Source organism: Pseudonaja textilis, chromosome 5 (genome assembly GCF_049901715.1).
Source record: "Pseudonaja textilis isolate UNSWEBS1 chromosome 5, rPseTex1.2, whole genome shotgun sequence".
In the NCBI taxonomy this organism is placed as follows: domain Eukaryota; kingdom Metazoa; phylum Chordata; class Lepidosauria; order Squamata; family Elapidae; genus Pseudonaja; species Pseudonaja textilis.
Genome location: NC_141994.1, coordinates 48,511,320 through 48,534,288, shown reverse-complemented (window position 1 = coordinate 48,534,288; position 22,969 = coordinate 48,511,320). Strand labels below are relative to the sequence as shown.

The window sequence follows — 22,969 nt, the reverse complement described above, 5'->3', positions numbered from 1 at the left end:
CAGCTCTCGGGTGTGGTCAAGTGAAATAAGATATAAGATGTGAAGAACTCAGTTGGGTTCTTTAGATGGAATGGTAGGGAACAAGAGTTATGTTATCCTTCGCCTCAAGTTGGAAAATGCTGGGATAGAAAATGTAAGTGGTAGTTTTGGGAGATAAGAAGAGCATATGTTGAACCCAGGAATGAAACCATCCTTAAGGAGAGGTCATCATTTACTTCTCTTTCTATTTCTGCCAGGTCTATTATCTCTGATGGAGAGATGTCAGACCGCTGGAATATATCTTCAGACAGCTTAGAAGCAAGAACTATAGGCATTATTGTGCCTATAGTCTATTCCCTCATCTTCCTTGTAGGCACAGTCGGGAATAGCCTGGTATTGGCTGTGCTGCTACACAATGGAGAGGTGAAATATAATACCACAAACCTGTTCATCCTCAACTTGGCAGTGGCAGACCTCTTCTTCATTGTCTTCTGTGTCCCATTCCAGGCCACCATCTATACTCTGGATGGATGGCTCTTTGGTGCCATTGCCTGCAAAGCTGTGCATTTCTTCATCTACCTTACCTTGTATGCCAGCAGTTTTACCCTGGCAGCTGTTTCTGTGGACAGGTAAGTATAAATGTTCTCTTTCCTCCAAAAGTCAAAACTTCTTGTCTCCTCCTATAACAAAACATTGCTTGTGTAGTTGCTCTGACATTGCACTAATGTGGTTTGATTGATTCTGGCAAAGTATATTGTGTTTATTCAGGCATTGAAACCATTTTTTTAAGAAAAGAAAGAGAAGAAACCATTGCTTAATATGATATGTGAAATCAGTCTATTTATTTCTAAACAGGAGAAGGAGGAGAGTCTTTAATCTTTTATCCAAAATCTTAAATTACCTGACAGGTGACCTATTAGAAGAGAATATTTGTAACTGCTAGCTTTCTACTTGCTACCAAAAATCTTCCTGGCAACAGAGTTTACATGGATTGCTCACCTGCCATTTCTTCCCTCCCCAAACTTTCTCATTCCATCCAACTGAATGCAGATTTGTGGCCTTAGGCCTGATCTCCTGATCTGCATCTTCATTCCAAACCTCTACCTGTGTCACAGTCAATCAAAAAGAAAATGCCTTGAATAATTATTTCTATTTTTATCACTTTACCCTTTTCAAACTTTCCCTTCTCTTTCCCCTTAATAATTGTAGCACATTTACCAGTTCTTTATGTTTCCTGTCAAATGTATATGAATAAATTCTTTCAGTAAAATGTCATATCCAAACATAGAATGAATTTCTAGCATGGTTCAACTATGTGGGTTCCAAAACCTTTCTACCTGTATCAGGCGAAAAAAGATCCATATTATATTTACGCAGGGATGGGCTTCCAAAAATTTAGCAACTGGTTCTCTGTCAGGTTGCTGGATGGGCATGGCCATGGTGGGTGTGGCCTAGTCGGCTCCTACACTACACAGGCCTGGGAGCGAAAAGAGGCCACCGGGGGGTTATTTTTGCCCTCCCCAGGCTCCGGAGACTTTCCTCGAGCCTCCGGGAGGGCAAAAATGGCCTCCTCAGGCTCCAGAGGCCCTCTGGAGGCTGGAAATGGGGGGGGGGGATTTTTCGCCCTCTTTGAGCCTTCACATGTGCCCTGCACTTACCTGAGATCCAAAATGGGATGCGTAGGGATTCCTGGGAGGGGAGGGGCAGGATGGGCAGGGCCAGCCAGGGGTGGGATTTACCAGTTCAGTGAACTGGCCATAAAATTAACATCCGGTTCACCTGAACCAGTGGAAATCAGTAGCAGCTGACCCCTGCATTTATGGGATTATGAAATTATGAACACCTACGTCAATTTCAGTAGACTTTCAAATAGTAGGTTTGGGTGGCACTTTAAGTATCAAATTCATGCTGAAAAGGGCATAAAAAGGCTTGTCACAAGTAGAGTCTGAATCTGGAAGAAAGTGCAACACATTTAAGCAATAAAGGTGAAAATAACGATAGATGTATGTATGCATAATATATTGAATTTATCAACTTCTGTCTTGTTTCCAGATATTTGGCTATTTGCTATCCACTGAAATCTCGGAATCTCCGTACCACTTGCAATGCAGTCCTTGCTATTATCATGATTTGGTCCCTCTCCCTGCTTTTTGCAGGACCCTATCTCAGCTATTACCAAACCATTAATTATCAGGAGACATTCATGTGTGCCCCTGTTTGGGAGGACCAACACCGGAAGATCTTAGACATCCTCACTTTTGTGTTTAGTTACATCTTCCCAATCTCTGTTGTCAGCCTGGCTTATGCTAGAACCATCAAATTCTTGTGGACTGCTGTAGACCCTCTGGAAGGAATCTCAGAGTCCCGCAAGGCCAAAAGGAGGGTCACCAAGATGATTATTGCAGTGACTGTCCTCTTCTGCTTGTGTTGGTTGCCCCACCATCTGTTAATCTTGTATTTCTGGTTTGGCTATTTCGACTTTAACCAAGCTACCTTTGCCTTACGCCTAGCTTCTCATTGCTGCTCATATGCCAATTCCTGCCTCAACCCAATTGTTTATGCTCTCATTTCCAAGCACTTCCGCAAGAAGTTCAAGCAGGTCTTCACTTGTGTTCTTGTCTAAGACAAGAACAAGAAGAAATGAACTGATAATAAATCCAAGTGGCCAATGCTGCTGATGGTTCCGTCAACCAGACTGCAGGTTTCTTTGGAGGAATCACAAAAGTAGCATGGCTTAATGAGGAAAATATGAACTGTTGCATAGATCTGTTGGTAAGAACATGGGAAGACATTCTTCCTGAGAAATGGCTCTAACATTTACAAGACATCATATTTGAACAGAAATTACAAAAGGACCAAGAAAATTCTGGAACTATCAAGTCACCTCACTGAGTGCAACATGGACAACAGTAATTCTTAAAAATTAATGGCAGGTGGTATCAATTATCCCTTCTCAGCATGACTATCATATTTTCATTCAAATCAGGCTTGGGTCAGTGGAGTGTAGGTTAACTCAAATTAATTTTCCTCAATGCAACCAAAGTATCCCAATTCTTTAGAGAACAGCTTGATATTACTTAGTCTGTCTCCATAGTTGGCTGAGGATGAAACCAAGACAATGTCATGAAGATGTGTAACTTGAAAATGGTTCACAAGGCTCCTTGTGCTACAGTTAGAGGGATGTGAAGATGAGCCCGGAAGATCATTTTAATACTTATTTACTCTTCCAGAAGTGGTTATAGAAAGCATAAAAGAAAGCTTCAAAGTTCTTGGGTTGCTGCATAGGAATTAGAGTTTTGAAGATATACCTATAAACAAAGAGGTTGTTGCTTTTGTAGTTGTGTTTTAGCCTCTGGACCCAGATTGATAAAGGTAAGTGCTTGGACTCTTTCTCCTTTTCCTTTCATTTTGTAATGACGACATTTATGTTTGGATTTCTTTGTCTTTTGATTTTGAATTTGTTTTTGCTTCTTTTTTTAAAAAAAAGAAGGACTTTACATTATTTTAAAGCACTTAAGCATTGTTCTGAGAGAGGAGAAATAGAACTGAAGAAGCTTCTTGAATGAGAAATGAAATGTCTTCAAAGAAAAACCAGAAAGTCCAGTTGCCTCTTGAAAAAGCACCTTTGGGATCACTATGACCTGGATGACTGAGAATCTCCAAAGACACTTGTTGTTTTGATTGTCACAAGGATAATCCAAAGAGCTGTACTGGCTGATGTCTTGGCAATGTGAGCTCAAGTTCAGAGGTGGCTCTGATTCAAAAAAAATTAGGATTCTGGGAATCCTAAGGATAAATTTTCCACTCAGTCTCTCCTCCTTTTCTTCTTGTTACTTCCAATGTCAATATAGCTCCCATCCAACATTGTCTCTGTTATTTACAATTAGTAAACAGGTATGTAAGTGGAAACACTGAATTATAGAATAATTTTGGAGCTGAATTTAGTTTTATTCCTTGAATAAGTGTATGGTTTAATTTGAACATTACAAATGCTGAACCATTTTGGGGGTGGAAGTCCCTCTGTATGTGGGGCTTGTAGCTACTGAACCTTTTGCAAACCCAAAAGACCCTGCTTACCATCTCAAAGTTGAAGAGTTATTATATAATTTGTGATGGAATTCACACATCCATACGGCTCTGCGTTACATCCTAAAACATCTTGGATCTCCCCATACCTATGCAAGGGTCCTCTTTGTAGACTTCAGTTCAGTATTCAATACCATCATTCCAGACACTCTTCTATGTAAATTAAACCAATTAGCAGTACCTGAACACACTTGTAAGTGGACCATAAGCTTCCTAACAAACAGGAAGCAGTAGGTGAAGCTAGGCAGAATCACATCCGATACCTGTACAATCAGCACAGGGGCCCCACCAGGCTGTGTGCTTTCTCTACTTCTCTTCTCCCTATATACCAATGACTGCATATCAAACGATCCATCTGTTAAAATACTGAAGTTTGCTGATGACACAACAGTGATTGGTCTAATTTGAGACAACAATGTACTTGCATAGAGACAGGAGGTTATACATCTTGCCTCGTGGTGTAAACAGAACAATCTGGAACTGAACACACTCAAAACCGTAGAAACGGTGGTAGACTTTAGAAGAAACCCTCCCTTACAACCATCTCTTAAGTACTAGACAACACAGTATCAACAGTTGAGACCTTCAAATTTCTAGGTTCTACTATATCACCTGACCTAAAATGGACACCTAACATCAAAAACGTCATCAAAAAAGCACAACAAAGAATGTTCTATCTGCACCAACTCAGAAAGCTCAAACTGCCGAAGGAGTTCTACAGAGGAATTATTGAGTCTATCATCTGCACCTCTATAACTGTATGGTTTGGTTCTGCAACTCAACAGGACAGACACAGACTTCAAAGGATAACTAGGACTGCAGAAAAAAAACAATTACTACCAACCTCCCTTCCATCCAGGACCTGTATACTGCACGAGTCAAAAAGAGGGCTGTGAAAATATTTATGGACTGCTCATATTTCGGACATAAACTGTTTCAATTCCTTCCCTCAAAATGACACTATAGAGCACTGCACTCCAGAACAACTAGACACAAGAACAGTTTTTTCCGGAAAGCCATCACTCTGCTAAACAAATAATTCCCTCAACACTGTTCAACTATTACAAAGTCTGCACTACTATTACTACTAACCTTCTCGTCACTCCTTATCACCCATCCCTCCCACTTGTGATTGTAGGACTGTAACTTTGTCGCTTGTATCCTTACGATTTATATTGACTGTTTCCTAGTATGATTTGATTGCTGATAGTACCCTATGACTATAATTAAGTGTTGTACGTTATGATTCTTGATTCTTAACGAATGTATCTTTTCTTTTATGTATACTGAGAGTATTTACACCAAGATAAATTCCTTGTGTGTCCAATCACACTTGGCCAATAAAGTATTCTATTCTATTCTATTCTATTCTATTCTATTCTATTCTATTCTATTCTATTCTATTCTATTCTATTTATATTCAACCATAATATGATTGTTTGGTTTTAGCTGAGCGTACTAGATGAAATCATAATCAGATTGAGAATCAAAAACATGACAAGTGAACCCAAGTTATTGTGTATTTATTTTGTGGTTCAGCAGGAGTTTTAGAGATTAGAGAAGCCTTTTTTTATTTGCCTGATAATTGCAATTTTCTCCTCCTTGAGCAGTTAAGTTAATTTGAATTCAGCAGTAACCTAGAAACAAAGTGCTACATTACTGATATCAATGAACTTGTATTTCTCCCAATGTCCTTAAGTTTAAAACTATTGTTGTTTACACACTTATTTGGAATGTTGATTCTACTGATTTAATGGGACTGACTTCTGAGTAAGCATGAATACCAGTGAGAATCATCAGCATAATAGGCTCTGGTCCTGTGTGCTATTATTAATAGACAAAAGGAATTAGCAGAATACATTTTTGAATAAATAATGATAAACTGGTATTTTCCACACTAATATCAGTGAGACTGACTCCCCCAAAGGCCTGATCAAGGTTTAACTTTAATTATTTCACATTCATAAATATGCAGCGCAGCACCTCTGTTTCTGTTGCTGGATTCTGAAAATTACAGCTGGCCCAGGAGTATTTAGTTAATTAATCCTCCACCTCCTAGTTTCAAGGCTTTGTATCAGAACAAATCACAGTTTTCAATCTTACACCTTAAACCCAACAGCAAAGAAAGCTGATAATTCATATAAATAGCTTATTATTTCAGTTTCCCTTCAGCATTTGTTTCTCCAAAGAATTGTTGAAAAGCTGTGAGAATATCTGACAAGTTTGCTTCAATTACAGTCCGTTATTATCTTTCCACTTTTCCGTGAATTCAAGAATCATGGGAGCTATTATGAGGTTGATTTTTCTGCCAGACAACTTTGCACCCAGGATGAGTTTTCTAGGGCCATAATCATCAAAGCCACACATGGGTTTTTAAGGCAGTTGAAAGTGGCACAAAAGAACCTTTGTTATATATTCATTTTTTAAAATGTTTGCAACCATTCAAATAGGCTTTGCTGATTTTTAATCAATGTGCAACTTATTTACCAAAACAGCACTTATTTACCACAGGAAGATGAATTTCGCTTCTTTCAAATCAACTTCAGTTTGTTGCAAATATAAAATGTCATTTATCTCCCCCCAATATATCTTTACAATCCCAATTGGCCCATCAGTCACATGATCTTTATTACACTAGCGGCTAGCCCCATTTCAGGTCATTCTCTCTCTCTCTCTCTTTCTCTCTCTCTCTTTCTGTGAGGTGGGGGGGAGGGAGGGGCCAGCTTTGATCAGTCATTGGTGGATTCCTAGGGATTCCTCTAAAAACGTCTTCTTCCATGAAGACAATACATGTTATTAGCCACTGAGGACAGAACATAAATGGGGACAACATATTATTTTCCCATCAAGCTATTATTCTGACACCCCAAGAGCTGGATGACACTAGTGAAGAAATGTTCATTTGTGTGCTTGAAATCTATTGTTGGAAGAAATATCCTTCTGGGTTCAGTTCCAAGTGGGGAAAAGGACACTGGATTCATGGAAGTTGCTTGGAAAGAAGGTTTAATGGTGGACAGGGCTACATGGCTAGGAGCTCCAAAGTTGGGTGAAGGAAAAGAAGGGCCAAGATGCCGAGAGACCCTTAGTTTTATACCCTCTGTTGGGCCCCACCTTAGTGTTTCCTGTCCCTGTGTAAAAAATGTATCTTATTGGCTGTCAGACTCCCAGGGGCACATGGCTTCACCTGAGTGCTGGCTGATGCAATCTTCCCAGGCCAGGTGGTGAGATGGATAGAGGCCTTTGTTATGTATGGCCCACCCATTAACAAAGGTGGGGGATGAGCTTCTCCCTCTCTGAGTTCCTACTTCCCTTTTAGGGGAAATATTCTGCCTTTTTAATATTTCCTAGGATATTTCTTTTTCCTAGGAGTGGGGCGGGTGCTAACTTCCTACACTATATTTTTGCTTCTTTTTCTTCTTTTGGTCTCTTGCCTATATCTTTCCCAAGTCTATCCTACTGTAAGAATCCATTATAAAGCTAGTGGTGCTTTTCTTTCATAGATACAGATTATGACAAAGTAGAATATGTGGAAAGTTTACAATGAAAATCAAGATGGTCTTTATCAGATTATTACTCGAACCTCCATAAAACTATTCAACATTTGGACACATTCTTCATTGCATGTGTTGACCCGGAGCAATTTCTCTGTGCGTTAAAGGTATTGATTGGGGAAGGGGACTTTTACAGTACTTCTATCCTGGAAAGAGGTCACCTCCTTCCTCAATGTTGTATCACATAAAGCATCTAAACTAAGGCTATTCCATAGAAGAAACTTTAAGAATTGTAATTGTAAAAGACCCTACTAAATGCCATTTTTTCTGTTGAACTGCAACTGAGCACAAAGTAAACCAGTTCAGTTCTAAGTAGAAATTGTGTTGTGGGATTGTGCAGGTGTGGAACCAGTCTGGGTGTGTCACAAGCATTGTGTATGGCTGTGCTTACTTTTGTGCTTACAAGTTGCTTACTTTTCTTTCTATAATGAACACTTTCTTCTAGTTCATTTTAGAATTACAACAAATATTTTAATATACGGTTGGCAATAAAGCCATAGTCATATTTGCATGGAAATAAATCCTAGCACAGGAACTTACAGGACATTGTGGACTTGGGTCCAAATGTATGGTGTTTTAGCACCAGGCTAAACACCAGGAGACTGTGAGTTCTAGTCCTACCTTAGGCATGAAAGCCAGCTGGTGATTTTGGGCCAGTCATTTTCTCTCAGCCCAACCCCCCTCACAGGGTTGTTGTGGGAAAAATAGGAGGAGGAATGAGTATCATGTACATTTACCCTTGAGTTATTCATGCAATAATTAAGGCATTTGATTTGATTGATTTAAGTAAAGTGAGGTATTCAGCTCCAAAATGTTATAAAATGACTTCTGCTGCATGACATTGGCCATGCTGATAAAATTTAGGCATCAATCTATTTTATCTCTTCACCAGTTTTTGCATATTTACCATTTACAGTACCATTTATCTGTCAAAAAAGGGGAAAGAGAAAAGGATTCAAGTATTGTGCTTGTTTTGACAACAGGGGTACTAAAATTAGATTCAGGTATGATTCTCTGAACAGACTCAGTCTGGGCAATGAAATATGATCCTTGTCTGAGAAAAGAAGAAAAGGCCAAAGAAAGAATCAAGAAAGAACAGAAGCTGGAAATAAGGATTCTTCTAAGAAAAGCAGACCAAGAAGGTACTGCAATGTAGTAGCTATCGTAAATAAAATAAATAAGTGCTGTGTAATGGCCTGTTCATAAGGAACAATCCAGGCTAAACTGTCCTTGTGAGATACATTTCTCAAAGAAACCTGCATGTCAGCTTATTAACTCTTTTTAAGATCCAATGAATGTATATTTTCGTGTATACTCATTAAAACTTCTATTTGGTGATACTAAGGAAACCTGAAACAAAGCTATCAGATTCATATTTATGTTTTAATTCATGGAACTGCCTGTAAACACACACACACAGCTTTCAATTATCATAGAATGCCACTTTGGCTGAGCGAAGTGGACCATCTAAAACCGCACGATTGCCAGGCTAAAATTGATGCTCTGCTGCTTTCCTATTGACAGTGACATGTTCAAATGAGATCCTGGGGGAAATATTCAAAATGGCAAAACATCTACTTGTCATCATGCTGAAGCTTTTTAGATTTATTTCATTCCTTGAAGAATGAAATATTTTGAGGAATATTAAAAAGGCAGAATATTATATTTCCATGGATGAGAAATGGAGAAACATGTTCTTTTAGAGGGAGAAAGCAGCCCATTCATACAATAGAGAATCTAGGACAAATTGCTGGAGTTCTAATCCCCCACCCCCCCACCCCCCAACCACAGTTAGAGGTTGGTAATAATGAATATGTATACATAGAGAATGAGGAAACAGGAAAAAAGGATGAAGATATACTAAGAGATTCTGGAACAGTTGCCTGATGTTTTGCTTAAATATGTAAGTAACCAAGGGAGCTCTTGTTATTTGTTCCAGGATTATAGCTGCATGTGTTGCCGTTACTGCAAAAAGTGATACTTTAATGGGAGGAGATCTTAGGAAGAACCAATTTGGTATAGTGGTTAAGGTGCTGGGCTAGGAAAACTAGAATGCGATTTCTAGGTCTCCCTTAGTCATGAAAGCTGGCAAAGTGTCTTTTGAGCTAGTACCAGTAATATCACCTGAGCCCAGCCTTCTTGTTGTGGGGAAAATAGAAGCCAGGTGTTTGCACACAGAGAGGGGTGTGCATGTGATGAAAAATCTGTTAATAATATTCCCACTAACTAACCTCTCAATTGTGGCATTATAAAAACAACACTGCCTATCATCCGTGACAGTCTTTGATCACCTGGTGATTACATCTCTCCCCAATAGTTAATCATATTACATGGGAGTGATTTGATTATTCTGGATGATCAGGTGTTTGTTAGATATCAGCCATCTTAAAACATACACAAATACTGGACTGGCTATTATTTTATTGGCAATGCTATGAGGCAGATGTGGAAACTACCCAGAACACTTACAGGCTCCACATCGAAAAAAGAACTGGGGACAAAGTAACTATGGCAATAGTTTTGTGAGAAATAAAACACCTGTTTCTTCTATGACACTGTAGGTCAGATTGATTTTGAAATCAATAAACCAAGAAGTAATAGAAGATGTCATAAACAAAAATTAGAAAATGATGGTTATGCCAAAATAGTGATAGAGATGATGAAAAAACTTTTCCTTTGGAAAGTTGGAAGACATTTTATAGGGGATGGATTGGCTTTGCGTAATTTATATTTTTCTTTTTTGCCATTTGTTGTGAGGTGGAGGAACCCCAAAAGTCAGACTTTATGCCAAATCCTTTATGCAGACTTTTCTGTTTATAAGAGTTTAGCTATGCAGAAGCAAACTTATTACAATTGTGGTATTTCCAAGCCTGCCAATCTTGAGCTAAAGTAATATTGGGTTACACATTACATTAAGCCATGTAGTTTGCTTAATCTAATATGAACCAGTCATGCAATATGTGAGTTCAATTTAATCCTTCTGTGTTTTAAGCAGCTCCCCACACTTCCAAAGGAGCTTGAGATGGAGATTGTTTGATAGACTCTACTCCAAATTTCTACAATTTTCAGATAGGGACAGGTATATTAAGCAAAAAAAATCAATATATGTATTTGTATATTATGAAAAGTCAAAATATGGTTTCCTCTTTGTTTGGCATAATGTGTTAACCCAATTATTGTGGTTTGTGAGCCATGGTTTATGGGTTAACATATTGGGTAAAATGAACAAATTATGCCAATAAATTGTGTTCAAGCACCAAACGGATTAATAGAATGCAGGGGTGTCAAGGCCCACGGGCTGGATCCAGCCTGCGGGGTGCTTAGATCTGACCCATGGGGCCAGTCTGGAAATAGCAAAGGACCGGCCTACGGTGCCTCTGCTAGCAAAAATGGGGCATGGGTGGGGTGCCCCCCCCCCCCATAACTGCTTTTGGCCTCCAGAGTCGCCCAGGCCTTCCAAGCCCAAAATGGGGCCTCTGGAGTGGTCCAGGAGGCTGTCCTTGACTCAGATGGTTATTAAAGGGAGGAAAAGTAACATATTTTACCTTTCAGGCTTGCAGGATTCTGCTACTGTAGCCTATGTCAATAATTTTGTAGTTCTAGTCTTCCTATGGAGTCAGTTTCTTGATCTCTTTCTCATAAGGTGATCAAGTAGATCAAGTAAGTATTAAAAAAACAAAATCACAGAAATGTATGCCTCCCTATTTTTATAAGTTTATAAAACCATGTCTGTGGAGGTGTGGTCCCATGTCACACCCACTATAGCCATGCCCCCACTGGCCCTCCAAAGTCAAACCTGATCCTGATGTGGCCCTCAATGAAATTGAGTTTGACAGCCCTGATATAATGTATAAACATAGTATTATTGCTTCTTTTACTTACACATACCCCTGTAAGGTATTCCAGCAAGTTTGATTAAGTTTAAGAAATATTCATAGCCATACTATGAAAATAACAAAACATACATATCTCATAAGTCCCACTTTTGTATGTGCATCCCACTGTTGAAGGCAAGTACTCATATCACATAGTTTATGTTGTGTTGTTAAGAAGTGTACTTGATCATTCCTCCCTCTCCTCCATATGTTTTTGGAGATCTTATATAATTCTTATAGTTTCCTCCGAATTATCAGAACAGCTTTTTATATGTTTCCCTATCCTATTTACAACCTGATCAAATAAAGTAACAAGCAGTTCTCATTGGAGACTTTCTCTGTCCCCATCAACTCCTCCCTTTTCCAAACACTGTTTACATGTTCTCAGTTCCCAGTGAATTAGGAGTCAGGGAGAACTTAATGTGTTTTCAGTCACACGCTAAAAGTGGGAAATTACATCAAGATTACAGCCTCTGAGCTCACTTTAACTGGACACTATCACAATTCATTTCACTGCGGTTAGTTTCAGTAAGGAAATGGCATCAGGTTGAAATAAAAAAAGGAGGGGAAACAACCTAAAGGCAGGAAAGAATAAACATCCCAAACTCATTCTGACAGCAAACCAGTTTTATTGAAAAGATAAAATTGCTTCCCACCTTCCTTGTATAATAGAATAAAATTCATTGTATTCACAGTGACAGTTCTAGCAAAGTCTGAGCCAATTCAGAACTACAGCATCCTCTTGAGGAAAGAATTCAAGATTCCTTGATCAAGCTGCTGCATTCAGTAGATCCAAGAACGGTGTCTCTTTTAAAGTTAGGCATCCCGTAACTCTTCTGCCACAAACATTGCATATTTACCAAAAATAAAGTCATAAGAAGATACAAATCTCAAGGAACTAAAACAACCTTGGAATTTTGATGATGCTGGGATGGCTACAACTTTTTTCCTTTTTAATTACTGTTGACTGGTTAGAGTCAAAACACCCAGTTAGGACATAACAACAGCTTTGAGGGTTTTTTCCTCTGAACCAGGTCTTATTCAACAAATTTATGGTTGCAGAAAATTGTGTGAACTTCAGAATAAGGGTTTTTCTTTTCATTTGGAACATCAAAATGAAAAAGCAAGTACTTTCCCATAAAAGAAGCAGAATTTCCAAAACTTGCTCAGCCAGAGCCAATTAAAATGGCATCATTAAAAATGTCTTACATGTTCAAGGAACTCACAGGCCCCAGGGGAAAACACTTCTCTCTGCTCATCTACATTCTCTCTCTAAACACTTTTCTCTGCTCATCTACGTTATCCTAGATAAGGCCTGTGCCTAATGCAATATAACTAACCATATTTTGATTTGAGTATAATCTACATACTATCACAGTGAGACATTTTTTTTATTTAAAGCAGATGATTTGCTACAGTCCCTGAATCTGGCATGAGCTGTAAACCAATTTTATGCCCTTTGTAGGAAGAAAAACAGCATATGAAAGTAAACTAGCATGTCACCCATTGTACTTCACATTATTTTCCTCCTTTTCTCCCCCTTCTGGAAAAGTAATAAAAGGGCACAATAAGAATATTCAGCTGATGATCTAACAAGTCATTGCAGCACCCTAAAGGAATCACCCAACTCCTGCAAATGTCTTTTTGTACTAGCAGGCTAAGAGACAACCAAAGACTTGAGCTACTCTTGCTCTGCTCCTTTAATTCAATTAATATCAGCAAGAGAAACTTGGGCAGAGCATAGACTTACTTATACCAGCCTTTTGGGGATTCAAAATTCAAGAAATAGAATCAGCATAAAGGAAATGGCCCTTGTGAATAAATCTGAAGTGTGCATGTATGTACACGTGTGTGATATCAATAAAATCTCTCCCCTCCTCCAACAATGAACATAGGCAGCACTTCTAGCCCTTCAAACTTTGCTCCATTTAAAATATCCCCATCCTATTTTTTTATTTATTGTCAATTAAGTTTGTCACCTTCTACAAAGGCTCAATAATTGTGTGCATAAATACTGGGTATTAAAAGCAGAGCAATTGCTAATAGCTGCCATTTCTCCAAATATATCAGAGCAGACTGAAGATGCTACTTGCAGGACTTCAATAATACTTCCTGAAGACAGTGTCCTTAAAGAAGGGCAGCTCCACCAGAATTCATTAGCTGAAAGGTAATTCCTGATTCTTAAACAAAGAATAATAAGAATGCCTTTGAAGGCAGCACAGCAAAAATCCTTGGCCCAAAGAAAGGATATTGAAGGCAGTCCCTGATGTTTCATGGTTTCAAACTGTTCAACATAGAAGCAGCAGGAAAAGTAAGTTGGATGCTGGCAACAACAATGCTCCAGTCCTGCAATGGTGCTCCAGCTATCTTTTCTTCCAGGGCTTCTCCTTTGGTGTGAGAGGACAACAGAAAAGCCGGTTACCCCTGGTCTATCTTCTGCTTCTGCAAGCTGAGTGAGGTGAAACTGGCTAAGAGATCAGTAACTTCATCGACCTGCCAGGGAAGCACATGAGATGATTATATAGGAGCTGAAGAAGAACCCTACAAAGATGGGCAGCTTGTCGCCCAACCCCTTTTTGAAGCAGCTGAAGTCCCTCAACCCAATTCTGCTGAAATCCGGCAGCAGCAAACCATCCTATAATGGCAATAACAAATGGACCATAATTGGATCATTAATTCCCATGAAGTTCTTTAACAGACTTGTAACTCACTCCAAAAAATGAAAAATGGGTTAAAATGTCATCTTCACCAGGGATGAAACAATATAGCCACAAAATACAATTTAAATATCCTTAAAATCAGACACTCTCCTACAATACCAATTATTCTCAATGTATTTATCCTAAATTCAAGTGATATATGTATTTTGCCAAAACTAAAATATTTCACAGTGACATTGAACATAGTTTTTGGATTTCCCAGTTTCTCATGTTGTAGAACTGTTCAGCTAGTACAAAATTTTATTTAGCCCTCACCTGTTCTTTTGTGCTAGTCATCTGTAGCCTGGTGCAAAGGTCATCCAATTGTTCCCTCTGTTCATGACGTCCAAGACGGTCAAGATATTCCCTCAACATCTGGATAATCTAAAACAGCATGGAAATATGTGGTTTGCAGCAAACAATGAAAAAAGCCCAAATTTTTAATTAAAAACCCAATTCTGAAGCAAATCTATAGAGTTACTATAAGCTTTTAGTAAAGTGGAAGGTGACTGACAACTGTACATTAACTACCTAGGAGAAAAAAGTAAGAATTAAACATAAATAATAACTGTAAATGAATAAAACTATTTTTTTTATTGGGACTCAAGGCACTTCATTTTTTAAAAGTGACAGTATTATTATTTATTCAGTTTACAATGCCTTCCATCTCACATATGTGACTCTTAGCAGCTAATAAAGTTGAAATACAATAAGCAATACTAAGTCAAGCAACAAAAACCATTAAAACAAATGTTGACCTACCAGTCCTATCGCCATCAAAAAATAACCAATGATGAATGCAAGGCAATCCATCAGCCTTCAACAGGTAGGGGGTTAAAAATTATATTAATCAACAGTTTTATTAGGCACATTGAAGAGGTGACATGGGATGGGCAAAAAAGTAATACACGTTGACCACAACTATGCAATCAAAGCTCCACCCTTTTTTTGCAGGTAAAGCATGCGTGCTATATGTAAAAATCCATTGTTAGATCAGAATTCATCTCTATTTTATAGGTATGGATGCTGACAACAGTAGCAAGAAAGCTACACTGCTATGGTAAACATTTCCAAATCATAACATTTTGGATCCACATCAACAGATGGCCCAAACTTTGCAGTGACAGTTAAACAAATGCACTTAGTGCACGTAGATCAGAATGTAACATTTTAAATACATTGCCATAGATTTTGGACAGCAGTAGATAGAAGGATTACAATAGAAATGAAATATCATTCTGGCAAAATGCAGATTCTAAAGATACTATAGCTATAAAGAGCTAGAAAGTAAATAAAATAAAAGGTAAGTGCAATATGTACTTTAAAAAACTCTGCATGTTTGTATTATACATTTTTGAGAGTAGATTGGCTCTCTTCAGTATGATTACTTCATGATCTTACTAGCAATATATCTTGGGACCTTCAGAGGCCAAAACGTTTTGAAGCCTGTGGAAGAAAATATCCTACCCTGGCTATAGAAGGCCATTTGTCAGCAACAAGTCACAGATAAAACAGGAGAGGGAGGAACAAGCCTTACTTTTCTATCTGCTACCCTCTATACTTTCTCTATTTTCCTTTTTCACAGTTGCCAGGGAAGTGCAAATTGTACTTCCAAGAGGATCTCCAAATATACTTAGTAATTATTCCCTGATCTAAAACTTTTCAAAGATCACATTCATTTTTCGACTCATCAAGACTTCTACCATATCCAACTAATCTGATTGGCCAATTACGCCTTAGAATTTCAGTCCTCTAAGCCAAAGGTGTTTTTCCTTTCCTAGTCTAGCGTGTGAATCAGGTTTACACACCTTTGCCTTTCTCTCAGAATCCACTGACACCAAACTCTCATGTCCACATACATTCCTCAGTCCCAAATGTCTTCTGTGGAGTGCAGAGACAACTGTTAAATATATAACACCTGGCAGCCCCTCAAATCCAGGATAACCTTCCTGTACCTGCTTTACTTCAAGGCGCACAACCTCCAAGCTCTGTGAGAGGCCATCCTGCAGGATGTTTAACTTTGACCTGGCCAAGTGCAGAGGGGTCCTTCCAGCTCGATCCAAGGCATCCACTCGAGCTCCTGAAATATGCAAATGCAGAGTAAGAAAAACAGGTTGAAAGAGCACTAGAAGAAAGGGCAGCTTTAGCGTTGCCTAAAAGAAAGGTTACCTCCGCGGAGCAGCATGGTGATGACAGGAACATGGTTCGTGCAGGCAGCTGTGGAGGGGAAATACAAAACATAGAACTAAGGAGTGCTTTGCAGTAAAGCAGCAGGGATATATTATATCTGATCAGAATCACCACTTTATTTATACAGTAAAGACTGTGTTTCCAAAAAGCTCCCTTTGCAAATCTATATAGTATACTAACAAAGAATGCAAGCTGAGAAATCTGATCTCAGCTTCATGTCAGGGCATGAAACAAGTCAATGCAGTCTCACCAAATCCTATCTGTGCTAGAAGAAATATTCCAGTAAAAGTTAAGAATATTATAGAACCTACAAAAACTAAACAGAGTATCACAAGTTCTTTGGCGCAGATGTACTGGCTCTATAATGTAAGACTATTAAAATCCATTTTTTAAAAACACGAGATATGCAACTGCTTACACGCAATAAAAAAAATGCTAAAACATACTTTATAGAAATTATCACAGTAAACATTAAGCTAGTCCTGAAAAGTAAATATTATGCTTCTTGTATGGCAGATGTGAGTTCAGTTCCAAAGGCAAAAGTGTGCATATGTTCACTCTCTGCTGAGGTGATATTTGAATGGGCAATTTCCTGGTTTACTCTAAAGAAATTTTTCCCATATGTCCCAGGCTATTGCTGCCTGAACTTGAAGCAAATCCAGTTTCAGCAAATTTTCTCAGGAAAAAAAAAGATGGCATTTCAGATAAATGATGCTTACCCAAATGCAAGGGAGTGTTCCCTAATCCATCTCGCTGGTTTGGATCAGCACCATGGTCTAAAAGCAACTGCACTAAAACACAAACAAAGAGCCTCTCAAGTTCACTTTGAAAACCATTAAGAAATATCCCCAATATTAGCCCGTGGTCATATAGTCTTAAAGAACTCATTCTTTTCTAGCAACTTTTGGAGATGGATAGCATCCAGTCCTAGCTGCATCTCACCAAAATCAACCTCTTTCCCTAAGGACTTTAATGGAAGAGGTCTCTATAATAAAATGATGCTTTTATGTCCCTTGAAACAGTCAAGCCTGCATATGAAGCACTACTGAATGGACCTCTGGGCCCCATCATCTCAAGTTCACACTATCCAAAATTGCCTGCAATATAAACTGCCACAGCACAATGTGAGCCAATCTGCCACATTTGGGGGCTGTTCAAAAATAATGGGATGTCCATAATGAGCGTCACTGGCTTCAAGATGATGGGCATGATCAGGGGATTAAAGCTCAAATCTCTTTTAACCTGCATTGCATGCAATGTATACCCATAAAATGGATCAAGGCTTTACTTGCCTAGTAGTACCTGCCATTTCACAACACAAGCATCACTGCAGATCCCTCCCCCCAAATGTAATTTGCCAGTGAGAATATTACCTCCCTCAGCTCCTTCTTAATCACTCCAACTCCAAGAATATGCCAATAAACTTTAAGTACATGTTATTGAATAATATCACATATTTATTTATCAGCCTTCAGGGGCACTTGAAGGAAAGAATGTAAAGTTGAGTTATGGACCCTCACAATCTCAAACTGCTCATCTTTGAAGCAAGAAGCCAACTTACACATTGCTCAACTCTTGGTAACCAAAAATGACTACAGTGAGCTGATATTAGCTTAATTGAATCTGTCCTCTATCCAATATCCAAGCCTCATTCAACCTAGAAGGGACAGAAAAGTTTTAATTAAGGATGCTGGTGTCACTCCTAATTTGCAGGTGTTACCTATGTTCTCAGGGTTTTTTTGCCCCTATTCTTATATTTTTAGCCAAACTTTTCAAGGAACACACCCAAAGTTTGTTTATAAAACCACAAAACCTCCTGGAATTATTCTGGACACCAGGCAATCTCTGTAATACTGATTTTTAGAACAGTGTTTCTCAACCTGGGCAAGTTTAAGATGGGTTGACTTCAATTCCCCAAATTCCCCAGCCACCCACCCACCTTAAACGCTGCTTTGCTGGCTGGGAAATTCTGGGAGTTAAAGTCCATCCATCTGAAACTTGACCAGGTTGAGAAACACTGTTTTAGGAAGTATACTTCATAATGGTATTTTCACTTCTAACTTCATTCTATCTTGTAATAATCTATATCGGTGGTTTTTCAACCTTAGCCAATTTAAGATACATGGATTTCATCTGCCAGAATTGTTCATCCAGCATAGTTGGCCTGGGAATTCTGGGAATTGAAATCTATAACATCTTAACTTTCCTAAGATTGAGAAACACTGATCTATGTCCATGACTTTTGCCCAGTTTCCTTCTACCTGCTAGGAACCATGGACTACCTGACTGAAATCTACAAATAATAATGCTTTTGAAAATAATCAGCGTTATCTCTCTGTGAAGTGGCATCCAAAGTGAAAGTCCCCCATTCTTTAAATTGGCTTACCAATGCGATCATTTCCATTACAAGAAGCAAAGTGCAAGGCTGTTCGACCTTTGTCATCAGCAGCGCAGGGGTCTGCCCCATCTTCTAGAAGTTGCATTACTGATGCCACCAAATAAGAAAGAAAAGGAAGCATTAATAACCTGAAGATTTAATTGGCTAAAAGTCACCATCAGTATCCTAGCTTAAAATGTAATAAATTGTTGCAAAACTTTCAAGAAACAATACTTAATACTTAAAGTTCATTTTAGAAGAAACAAATAAGATACATGCACAAATTCATTCAGATCTTTTCAAGCAATTCAGTATCAGTAAATTACTTCCTTTCAAGCTCAAAGTGAACCAGAAAGAATTAAAGCACCCACAAAAAGAAACTGTACATAGTAATTGTTTCAATCAATGTGAATATATATTTCTTTTAATGAAAACATTAAATGCAAATTTTAATCCATCAGGTAGTTAGGACATTGTCTCTCCCAGAACTATATTTTTATTTAAAATTTACTTCCTTATTCAATTAAAAAAAATGACAAAATACCAAATATTCCAATATCTCACTACACTCTTCAGACAAATTTAAGTCTAAACTTCTTCTGATTTCAGCTAAAGTTTAGAGATAGAAGGATATTTAATATAGGTTAATCAGAGATATAGAAAAATTTCATATTCCTGCAAATGTAACCTTCTAGTAAATGTACTCATCTTGTAATCCTGATTGGCAATCAGGAACTGTGTGCCAAGAAATTAAATATGCAGACAAGTGAGGAGAGTGAAGATGGAGGGTTAGCAAAGCACTGAAATCTAGCCCTCTGCATTTCTTCCAGCCAACATTTCCATAAACAAATTTATTTGAAATGATTATATGCGTCTTACAATAAGATAGAACTGGTTAGGAAAGACTTAATCGAAACTAGGAGATGAAAGAATACCTGGGTAGAAGAAGTGTGTGTGCATAAAACTAACATTTTGTTAACAGACCCATTTTCAAGCCTACCTGAGGTTCCTCCAAGCTACTGATATAGATAGATAGATAGATAGATAGATAGATAGAGATACACACACACACACACACACACACATATATATATACATACATACATACACACACACACACACACACATATATATGTAAAAGCTTACGTATCAATGAAATTCTTAGGAATCTAATACAGTGTATTGAACATTCTCATCTCAAATAATCCGTTCCTGTTTACAGCCTGTCATTTTATAAGACCCATATTTCTCTAACAGAACCTATGTAGGGGAAAATACATGGGGCTAAAGATCAAATTTTGACAGATGCAATATTACCTGTTTCCAAATCATTTGAATTAGCAGCTTCTCTCAATCTTTTTAAAGCTGTGGAAAAAGAGAGTGAATTATTTCCTTCTCAATTTAATGTTACAAAAAACAAAACAACCACAACCACATCAGGTTTGGTTAAACAAAGGTTTTGTGACTCTCTCACTATGCACAATCCACACCTTCTCCTCAAGAGTGATCTTTTACTGGGGGAAGGCAGCAATGCAGTGTTTTATATCTAAGGAACTGTGATGTTACCTCTAGCTAGTGGACTCATAATTATTCGGATAGCATGACTTTTTGTAGGTATCTTTTACCTCTTAAAATTCATTTTAGATGTGCAAACAACAAACAGATCTTTTCTTTGCCTTGGCAGAAAGAATTTATAATCTTTTACAAGTAGGGCACAGGAGGCCTTTCAACAATGTTCCTGGATGGGCAGAGCCCAATAATTTTGATTTTTCTTTTCTCGTAATTTGAGGACTTTGATATAATTTTGACTGAAAAGATCTTTCAAGAATTAATGATCCTTTTGTATCTGGAAAGAGAGGAACACGAGTCTACAAAGTTTTCACAATTTGCTTCTCTTCAAAATTTTACTCTGAGAAGTGAGCAAACTTTGTCTACATTTCTGCAGCTATTTATCCATAATACATAAAGCAGAACAAAACAAAACTTCTCAGGCTTCAATACAGTATAAATTTTCCTGGCAGTAAGTTGCAGTTAATAACTGGATTGCTTTGCTCTCATTTACTCATCACAAATCTTTTAATCCTTCACTTATAACACAAGCTACCTCATTTTATTCTCAATTTAAACTACATTCATTCTTTTAATACAAAATTAGGAATTCTGGTGACTTCAGGTCTGATGGGCAAAATTATTTCAAATGTACACCATTGAGCCATGCTTGTATTTCATTTTTTTCTTTTATACACCCCAGTACCATTTATTTATCTATAATATTTGTAGGCAATCCAATCAAACATGTTCTGGGTGACACACAATAGAAAAACAATGATTAATAAGACCTCATTAAAACAAATCATACCATCCATAATAGTACAATTTATTCTTGTAAGAAGTTTGGCTTGTTAAAATAAGCCAAGCATCCTGGCAAGAGCAGTCAGTTCCAAAACACAGGAGCTATTATGAAAAGTCCTGTCCTTTACCCTGGCAATAGGGCAGGTTGTTGGGCAATTATTACAAACGCCAGCTTGGGCGTTCAGATCAGGTTGGGGAAGGCTGCCTTGCATTATCAAGGGAACAATTATGTGTCCACACCTAAGTGTGTTTGCTTGAATGTTTAGTCCTCATCCGTATTTACAGGTAGTCCTCAACTTACAACCATGATTGAGCCCAAAATTTATGTTAAGTGGGACACTGAAATGAGCTTTGCCTCATTTTATGACCTTTCTTGACACAGTTGTTAAATGAATCACTGCAGTTAAGTTAATAACACGGTTGTTAGGTGAATCTACTTTCCCCATGGACTTAAGTTTGTCAGAAGATTGCAAAAGCTGATCACATGACCCCAGGATTCTGAAACTGTCATAAATATGAACCACTTGCCAATCATCTGAATTTTGATCATGTGACTATGGGGATGTAAGTGTGAAAAAGGATCATAAATCACTAAACAAACTGTTGTAAATCCAGGACTAGCTGTATTTGACAGCAAACTCCTGCTGCCTTCACCTGGAAGAGCTCTAAATTCCTGACAAAGCCCCAGACTAAAGCTCCCCAATTTCCCCTTCCAAGTGCCTAGACAATCCAGTAGATTACAGATTAACAGAGTTGGAAGGGACGTTGTTGGTCATCTAGTCCAACCCCCATTCCCAAGCAGGAGACCCTACGCCATTTCTGACAGAAATGGTTGTTCAGTCTCTTTTTGAAAGCTTCCAATGATGAAGCTCTCACAACTTCTGAAGGCAACTTCTGTTCCATTGGTTGATTGCTCACAGAGTCAGAAAATTTCTTATTTCCAGGTTGAACTCTCCTTGATCAGTAAGGAGAGGACGGGCGGCCTTTCGGTCACCCGGTAAAAAACAGAACGCCTTCCCCTTCCCGCCTAGCCCCGCAGCCAGCACCTCACCGTGAATCTCCTTGCCCAGCGGGCCCACCTTGTGGTGTAGCCGGGCGTCTCTGCGGCGGCGGCTGATGATCTTGCACACGCGGTGCTCCCTCTGCCACGGCAGCTGCAAGTAACCCAAAGCAGCCGGGTCCGGGGTCTCCGGGATGGTCTGCAAGGCGACGCCAAGACCCGCCAGGGAAAACAAGTTGGCGGCATCGGCCGGGCTGGCTTCGCCGGGGCTACTGCCTTCCATCCCTGCGGCTACCCCTAACCTCCCCACCGCCTCTCCAAGCGTTCGCTTCAAGCGTGGGCCCAGAAAGCCCAAGCTCGCGGACGGGAGGCGGGGAAATTCGCGTAACCATAGAAATGAAAGGAAGGGAACAAGCAAGCAGCAGCCAATAGCAGCGGTCGGACACCGTAAGCGACGGGTTAAGAATGACGGGCAAGGGAGTGTACTTCCCCCGCCCCCAAATGTTTCCCTCACCTTGTCCTTAAAGGTGAGAATTCGGTCTACGGCCAAGTAGAATGCGGAACGGATGCTTTTGTGCGCAAGCTTGGAAAGATGGAGGGCCTTCTGCTCACAGTCGGTGCTGATTACTGGCCGAAGATGATGTGCAATTCAGCACATCCTTTGGGGAGGGTATAAGCATTATCAGATTGAATGGAAGGGACCTTGGAGGTCATCTAGTCCAACCCCCTGCTCCAGCAGGAGAGTCTATTCCAAATATTCTACCTAGGATCGAACTCACAGCCTCCTGATTGTGAGGTGAGAGCTCCACCTCTAGGCCACCAGAGCTGCATTATGTATTAGAATAAAATGCACTTTCGAA

The 22,969-nt window shown here is 38.9% G+C and overlaps 2 protein-coding genes across 2 annotated transcripts; one reads left to right on the top strand and one right to left on the bottom strand.

The window, feature by feature from the left end:
* Positions 1-218: 218 nt before the first annotated feature.
* Positions 219-3,257, top strand: GALR3 (galanin receptor 3). The gene is made up of 2 exons (XM_026700877.2): positions 219-608; positions 2,032-3,257. Exons 1-2 carry the CDS (start codon positions 259-261, stop codon positions 2,600-2,602), a joined length of 921 nt encoding a protein of 306 aa, XP_026556662.2. The 5' UTR covers positions 219-258; the 3' UTR covers positions 2,603-3,257.
* An 8,846-nt stretch (positions 3,258-12,103) lies between these two features.
* Positions 12,104-22,501, bottom strand: ANKRD54 (ankyrin repeat domain 54). The gene is made up of 8 exons (XM_026696027.2): positions 22,161-22,501; positions 20,075-20,122; positions 18,767-18,865; positions 17,100-17,171; positions 16,360-16,407; positions 16,146-16,270; positions 14,467-14,574; positions 12,104-13,984 (listed from the first exon to the last, which is right to left on the bottom strand). The coding sequence occupies exons 1-8, from the start codon at positions 22,390-22,392 to the stop codon at positions 13,910-13,912; spliced, it is 807 nt and encodes a 268-aa protein (XP_026551812.1). The 5' UTR covers positions 22,393-22,501; the 3' UTR covers positions 12,104-13,909.
* Positions 22,502-22,969: the final 468 nt, after the last annotated feature.